Source organism: Condylura cristata, unplaced genomic scaffold (genome assembly GCF_000260355.1).
Source record: "Condylura cristata isolate star-nosed mole 26May11 unplaced genomic scaffold, ConCri1.0 scaffold00024, whole genome shotgun sequence".
Taxonomy (NCBI): domain Eukaryota; kingdom Metazoa; phylum Chordata; class Mammalia; order Eulipotyphla; family Talpidae; genus Condylura; species Condylura cristata.
Genome location: NW_004567125.1, coordinates 26,930,670 through 26,938,923, shown reverse-complemented (window position 1 = coordinate 26,938,923; position 8,254 = coordinate 26,930,670). Strand labels below are relative to the sequence as shown.

Sequence of the window (8,254 nt, the reverse complement as noted above, 5' to 3'; positions counted from 1 at the left end):
CTTAGAGCTTGACATGAAAAAGAGGTAAGATCAGCATTGATGTAGAGATCAACCACAGGGATGTAATAATTAAATCCACCAAGGAATAGAGAGCAAAGAGAAAAGAGACAAAAAAAGGAAACCTTAAAATGGAAGAACATTTGCATTTTAAAAAAAAGGGGAATTGAAGAAAGATGAGTCATAGATGTCACGTGACTGGTCGATTTTTTTTTTTTTTTTCGCCCCCCAAGGAAAGCAAAGGAAGCAAGGTGATATAAGTCTAGGAAGAAGAAAAGTTTCCAGACTGAGAGGAATATTCCAGATGGTAGGAGTAAGCAACTTACTGCATGCAGTCAGAGAGGTCACGTCAGCTCGGAAATTCCGCACCTATCTACAGAATTGTCACACAAGAAAAACAATGTGTCGTTGTACTAATGGTTAACTTGGGCATCACTAAAAGCAAACTGCAAGGTTCAATGTCCTTCATTAAACTTTCCTTGCAGCTAACATTGCTCTCCTGACAATGAATTATTAAACTATAGTTAACCATGCAGAAGGTCTCCAGTACATTCCTCACCCTGGAGGGGCTGCGTAGTGGTCACAGTCCGAGGCTTGTGGTAATCTAACCCAGAGGTTAGTGACAGACATGCTACCTAACTTTTCAGGCCTCGTTTCCTCGTTTTCAAAATGAGGATGATGGTACTTACCTACTAGAGTTGATGAATGCATGAGAGACTGCTAATAAAACTCTCAGTATAGTCCCATCAAAGCCTTAATTCATTTTGCTGTTATTGCTTTTGCAGTCTCCCCAGGGCAGAAGCCTAATAAACACTATTCCCTATGGCGTGGGGACGAGTGAGCCTCTTTCTGTACTCATAAGGGAAATATCATTCGCAGGAGGAGGAAACATGCTGGCGGATGCCCGGTGTTTGGCTGCCCTAAGAGGAAAGGCTGGCTGCACGGTGCCAGAGAGGTCGGAGCCCGGGATCCACCAGTGGTCCTCGGAGGACCACACGTCCCAGGGTGCAGCGCTCTGGGGGGGCGGGGAGCGGGAAGGGCGGAGTCAGATTGCAGGGCATGCCGGAACTGGTAGTCTTCAGGAGGCAAGTTCACGGGTCCGGGAAGAGCCGGAATGAGAGTCCCGCCCCCGTCCCGCCTTTTGTCCACGTCTCACTTCTCCCAGCCAATGCCCTCTCTGGTCACCGGAGCCCGCCTCCCGCCAGCCTAGTCCCAGTTGGTTATGAGGCTCCACGTCCGGAGCCCCACCCGGAAGTAGCGTGGGGGAGGCGGTTTCCTAGACTACGACACCGGAAGCCGGGGGAGGCGCTCGTCTGCCGAGGGCGGAGGGCGGAGGGCGGCGGCAGCGGCAGCGCTGGCGCTGGGGAACGGCTCGGTGTCTTCGGGAGACAGTTCTGCGACGGCGGCAGCAAGTGCTCGTCACCAGTCCGCCCTCGGCGCGGCCCGCAGCCCTCTCGCCGCCGGCGTCCGGCAATGTGTCCCACCGGCCGGGCGTAGCCGCTGCGCGTGCGCGGAACCGCGGGGCCATGAGCGGAGCCGGTGGACCGGGCTGTGGGTCCCCGGTGCCCCTGCGAGCACCATGGAGCCTGCTGGCGGCGACAGCCGCGTTCTGCCTAGTGGCGGCCACATCTGTGTGGACGGCGGGGGCCGCGCCCATGAGTAGGGAGGAGAAGCAGAAGCTTGGGTAAGGGTGCTGGGCAGTCCAGGGTGGGTTTCCTCGAGGGACTGACCTCAGGCGGGGCGCCTGTCATTGCGACCCAGGCGTGCTATGGCCTGTCCTGTCGGCGGTGGGTGTGCACGGACCCTGGCGGGCCGACTCTGTCCGGGAAGGTGAGGGCTGCCCCCGCGACGCGCCATCCCGAGCTGGGGGTGTCGCCTGGCCGTCGGTGACATGTGCGGGTTCCGTGGGGCCAGCCGCGGGTGTCAGCGCTGCCACCGTGTCAGGGGCCCGCGAGAGGCTGCAGCCCGTGTCGCTGCACTCGAGTTCTCCGGTTGTCATTTAGTTGAGGACATGGTTAGAGGTCTCTACCAGGTGAGCGCCCAGCTGGGAAAATGTTGCCGATCGCACTGCAGTTAAGGAAATAGTGTTTACACCTGTTATGGGAAAGGGGTGTTCATTGGAACTTGAACTTTACACAAAGTAGTATTTTCTTGCTGTGCATTTTCATAACAGAATAATATTTGATATTGGCCCAAGCCGCAGTTAAATATACCTGTTTATTTACTCAAAGTAGTTTTATCAATCTTTAAAGTTTATAAGATCATCAGTTATATTTACAGTGCTCCACAAGTTTATAAGGAAAGAGTCAAGAATCAGCAGCAAATGGGCAAAAGGACATGAAGAGTTCATTCACACAAGAGGAAATGCAATGGTCAATAAAAACGAAAAGTATCTCACGCACATAATTGTGAGCTGTGTAGATTAAAAGGGGATGGCTGGTTTGTGCCATCAGATTAGCAAATACTGAACGCATAGATACAGTATTAATTAGTTCAGGTGAAAAAAAACTTGGTGGAAGTGTAAATTGCTATGACTTAGTATCTTCTAAAATTTAATGGTATGTACTGTTTGATTCATCATTCCCATCTCGGAATCTACCCTACAGTAATAAGTACACTATGTATAAGGATGTAGAGATAGATGAAAAAGAAAGAATCAGTGTTTCTTGGAGCACTCATGTTCTGAAATAATTCAGGTAATAAAGAAGAAGGTCATTGGAAGACGGTCTGGAATATATTAAGACAAAAAATACAAGTTGTAAAATATGTATAGTACCATCCAATTTTGTTTTGAACAGAAAAAATATCTATGCTTTAAAAAAATGGAAAGATGATTACCTCATGGAACTGGGATGGAGGGTTGGTGCTTCCTTATGTAAACTGTTGCAGGGGTAACATATTAGTTTGTAAGTAAAATAACAATAAAAGTGGCTTGAAGGAAGAAAAATAATGTTAAATTCTAATTAAGTACCTTTTGTTTTCTCTTTTTGAATTTAATGTCACTGATAAATGTTTCACTGAATACCCTATCCTGTAAGAGGAATTTTGCATATGTTCTCTCATCTGCTACTTCTGAATAAGGTGAATGTTATCCCCATTTTGTAGATAAGAAAATTGCCACTCATGGCAGACTTACTCAGTCGCAGAATTAGGAAATGGTGGAGTCTGTATTGAAACCCATGTCTGTGTGGTCTCAACCAATGTTTGCTCTATTGTGTTGCATGTCTGTAAAACTTGAAAAACATTAGATCTGTTAAGATAACACTTAATTCGCCACTGCTCACCTCTCCTTTCTCTATTTTATGTTGAAAATTCATCCAAATTGTCTTGAGATTTTAGCTCAAATATTGGGCTTCTTATCAAAAAAGCCTAAATTACAATTATTTAGGCTAGTTGATTTAGATTGTCCTAAGAATACAAAGTCGAAAACTATAAAACACAAATAACAGTGATTTGTCTGCTCTTCCCTCTGGAAGTTTTCAGGAAACTGAACTCTGACTTATATTTACCTGTTTGATTTTTTTTAAAGCCCAAATAATGAATTCAGATAAAAAGGAGAAAATGCCCCACCTCTTTCCCAAACCATTTAGATAATAAAGCTCCATTGCTTGCAGTTTATTTTGATTTACCTGGTTATATAGTCTTGTTCTGTTTCTGTATATTAAAAGTAATAGTAGATTTTATTACTGTTATCTCTTCATTAAATGAAAATATATACTTAATTTTTGTAGCTTGATAGGCAAAGTGATTTTAAAATAAATTGACTTGTAGAAATTATTTTAAAATGAAGAGACATACTTTTGAACTGAGGATCTGTACATTTTTATCCAGTTGTTGACATAAACCTTGTTGAAACATTTTAATATGGTAATCTGCCACTTAAGTATGATTTCACTAGGATTTATATGTCTAAGGGAGAGTTTATTTGGATATTAAATATCTCCACTTTGAAGTATATAGTCTGAAATTTGCTGATCATGTGCTGCAGAAATATAAGAATTGGAAAATAATGATTTACTCAGTTTTGAAAACTAAGAGCAAAGTTGGTTTAACAAGTCCAAAGTAGTGTTATCTATAGTATACTGTCTAAGCACTGCCATTACTAGTTACAGGAATTTCTGCTACTTGTATTAATTCTTATATTAATTCCATCTCGGGAAGGAAGAAGTTCCACATTCCATTTATTGATAGCAATGCTTGAAAGGGAAATTTACACTTTTTTTTTAAAGATTTATTTATTTGTACATACAGAACTGGGGTACAGGCCAGAGGCTGAGGGGTGGCGAGAGGCTTCACCAGAGACAGTGGGGAGCAGAACAGGCAGATTGACGAAGTACACTGCTGAGGGGAGCAGCGGGCGGGTCAGGAGAGGTCTGGCTCGCCATGTGGTCACCTCCCATGTGGTCACCTCCGGGGCAGGCGGGAATCAAACTCATGGGGAAGTGGCTTTAGCTTCTCAGTGCTGTGTTTTAACCCGCTGCCCACCAGGGAGGGCCGGGAAATTTACACTTTTTAAGCTAACTTGAGAGATCCTTATTAGCAGCAGTGTAATAAATATCAAGAAGGGTACTGTAAGATACATAGTTTTGTGATATAACTTGATTTGTAATCTGCCCGTACTCTTTCATACATATAAACACATAAAGATTTAATGTTTTAGCAAAGTGATTAGATACGTGTTTAATTGATTACGTGCTCCTGAATGGCTTTCATAAAAAGTTGTCAAGTTTGATTGTACTTGAATTTGTTAGTCATTATAACCAGTATCTGGACATTATTTCTTTTTTTTTTTTTATCAGTATTTTATTTGTCATGATTACCATTTTTAAAATGACAACTGCAATATAAGAGGAGGAAAAACTAAAACATACCCAGCCATTTTCTTTGCTACTTCAGTTCTTCACCATAGGCACTAGAACTTTGGGAATAATAGTAAGTTATAAAGATCATTAAACTATTTGTCCTTTGCTAATTATTTAGTGATTTCACCTGGTCTAGACATACCATTGACAAAGTTTTTCCTGTAACTCTCAAACCACCCAAATCTAAGAGTGTTTAATGGAAAGATCAATTCCTTTCTTTTACTAAGATTTTGACTGAGTAAATCTGGTGTGGAGATCAGTAGTTTGATTTTAAATAATCACATTGGGGATTTTGAAAAACAGGGATTAGTCAAAATAGACTTTTTTTGTTTGTTTAATTAGCTTTCTCATTTTAGAGGTGACTGTTAGTTATTTGACTTTGGTAATTTTTAAAAAAGGAACAGAGTACATCATAGAATCATTAAATGTATCTTTTGAATGTGTGATTTTAGTCAGTTTGAGAAGAAAGGCAGGTTTTTTGATTGTTACTTCACATCAAGATAAATACCCACCAACCCCTCTCTCTCTATATATAAAGAGGCTTAGCAGTAACTGGTGTCATAATTTTTTCTTCTAGGACTCTGTAGAGTTTTGTTAAGTAATTTTATTAAGAGCTACTTACGCATATGTTTCAGCATCGATATTCTTTACAGCATTGGTGGTCAATTTCTTAGGAGATATATATTATAAGGTGAATTGTATATAAATAGCTAGAAATAAAGTTTGATCCAGCTCTGTGTGTGGTGACTCATAAAAGCTTGTTTACTAACAATGATGTATTTCCTAACCCTGCTTTTTCCCTTTCTAACTAAATTTTTCTTTTATTTTTTTATTGGTTTATTTTTATGAAGATGCATTAACTTTCTGAAAGACTTTACATAGAATATACTTATTTTCTTTTCCATTTCTGCTTTTTTAAATTAGGAATCAAGTACTGGAAATGTTTGATCATGCATTTGGTAACTATATGGTAAGTAGAAAACTTACCTTTACATAATATTGATGTAAACTGAGTATTAGGTGAAACAGTCAACTGAAAATTTGAAACCTGGATTTATAGCACTTCTTTTAAAAAAAAAAAGTCTAAATATAGGCTAACAATATTCTTGGTAATGATTCTTGGGGAACCAATGCATTGAATAGGTAAGAATAAATTGAATTATAAGGTTATGAAACTTTGTGTTTAAACAATTTTCTTTGATTCTGTTGGCTGTGTTTATTGAATGCTTTATATTGGTAGATACTGTTGATGTAAACATGAACAAGATGTTCTTGACCTTAAGTTATTCTAATTAAAAAAACACAACTTTACTCACCATATGAAGAAAACCATTGCTTAAAAAGTGTCAGATTATCACCTCGCCTCTGTTCAAATAATGTCTGAATAAGGGGTTTTGATTTGACTATGTTTTGCATTCTAGATGCTGTACCTTATTGTTTTAAAGTATTTAGCTATTTAAAATAGCAGTTTCAGTTTTGCAAAATGGGTAAGCTCTGGAGAACTGTTGCACAATGCAATATATTTAACATTATTGAACTTAACCATGGTAAATTTTATACTTTGTGTTTTTTTACCACAGGTGAAAATTTTGAAACATTAAAACATAATGATAAACATAAAGATAAGACAATACATTTTAGAGTTCTAAAGAAAACTTTACATGTAAATTTGTGCAACTTTGAAAAGTTAGAATTCTGAGAATTGTTTCTTTATGACTTTTATTATACTTTAAAATGTAGATTTTCTTTTATGATTAAGGGTAGGGAATGCCATTGGGGGAAATTTGGCAAAGAACCATCTTTAATTGATTCTGTGTTTTTCTACTGATTTCGCTGAATCTGGTTTTCATTGCAAACCAAGTATCTTCATCTGTTAAAATAATCTGTTATATGTTCATAATGATAATGAAGTTTGGGTATTTTTAACCATGTTGAAAACACAATTTTGGATTCATTTTTCAAAAGCTCAGCGATTAACTATTTCTTTAAACATCATTTATCCCTGGTTAATTGTTTGGACTAAGACATAGCTTAACAAATATAGGATAATGTTATGAGGTGACCAAGTGGAACCCTGCTACACCTTCACACCTTAGAAATTTCTTAAGTATGTAATTTTGGTTCCCAAGTTGAATAAAATATAAAAAAACTGGATCACTTGAGTATATCTTACTGTGAAAAGGAACCTCTCCTTGTAAACTATAGCATCTTTACTGTCTTGTCCCTTATCAGGTAAACAGCAATAGATTCTATCAACACATTTTCCCTAATACATACTGCATTTAGTAAGTGGGTTTGGGACAAAGCTGTTTCTTGAGGGCAGCCTTCAGAGGACTTCCTGGTTTGGTTCTTATTCTAGGCTCTAATTGGATAACATTGTTATACCTACCTCCCTAGAAGACCTGAAATGGATTTCAACTTCAGAGACTGAACTAGAATTAGCATCCCCCACTTTTCCAGGGGAGCCACTCCCATCTAGATATTTTTAACTGCTCAGTTATTTTACAGTGTTAAGTGTCTTGCAGTATACTTGTGTTAGACTCAATTTATGTGAGGTTTGAACCCAAGATTTAGTCTAGAATTCATACTTCCTCTTTCTGGTTCTCAAATAAAACAAAACAGTTCTAAAATATTAACCAGAGACCAGGTGCCCTGTGTTTGGTATTTGAAGTCAGCTGAAAAGTTTTTCTATTCCTATACTCACACACAGTGGTAGCTTGCTGCAGAGTAGAAGTACATAGGTTTAGGAGTTAGATGGCTTTGAATTCAAAGCCTGTCTCAGCTGTTTACTGATCTGAATACTATGACAAATTACATAAAACCTCAGCAATGTCTCTTCCTATATAATTTTTTAAGAGTCTCATGCTCTCCTGTTTAGCTAGCTGAGTGTCTTATGTCAATAATTTTAAAAGGTTATCACTTTCTGTAAGATTTTTGAGAACGGGCCATTTTCTTTAATTTTTAAAGAATTAGTCTTTCATATGTTCTGTACCTAGAATATAAATGCTTATTAAATGTTATTTTTTGGGTTACAATGAGAAAGATATCTAATTTTCCTAACCCTGTTACTTCATCTCTATAAATGGTTGTCTCATTATGGTGGTCAGGATTAAACAGTCATATAATTGAGGTGCTTAGAACTAGTGACTGGCAAATAGGAAACACTACATAAAAGTTTACTTATACTGTTCCTGTCACTACCACTATCTTTTGTTCGTTCTGAAATTGAACTTGCCCTCCTAAATCTCTCAGAACACTTTCCCGGAATTCATACAAGGCTCCCTTTACACACACACACGCACACACACACACACACACACCGGAATTTACACAAGGCTCCCTTTACACACACACACACACACACCGGAATTTACACAAGGCTCCCTTTACACACA

The 8,254-nt window shown here is 39.1% G+C and overlaps 1 protein-coding gene across 9 annotated transcripts in view; it reads left to right on the top strand.

Moving 5' to 3' along the window:
* The first annotated feature begins 1,328 nt into the window (after positions 1 to 1,328).
* Positions 1,329 to 8,254, top strand: part of EDEM3 (ER degradation enhancer, mannosidase alpha-like 3) — a 64,179-nt gene continuing 57,253 nt past the window's right edge. For 8 of the 9 annotated variants that reach the window (XM_012729227.1, XM_012729228.1, XM_004688567.2 and 5 more), the window contains exons 1-2: positions 1,340 to 1,681; positions 5,784 to 5,829. In XM_012729227.1, the coding sequence (XP_012584681.1) occupies positions 1,524 to 1,681; positions 5,784 to 5,829 (204 nt within the window). In that variant the 5' untranslated portion in view covers positions 1,340 to 1,523. Of the gene's footprint in view, positions 1,682 to 5,783; positions 5,830 to 8,254 lie in introns of all 9 variants that reach the window. The other variant, XM_004688566.2, reaches the window with a different exon arrangement.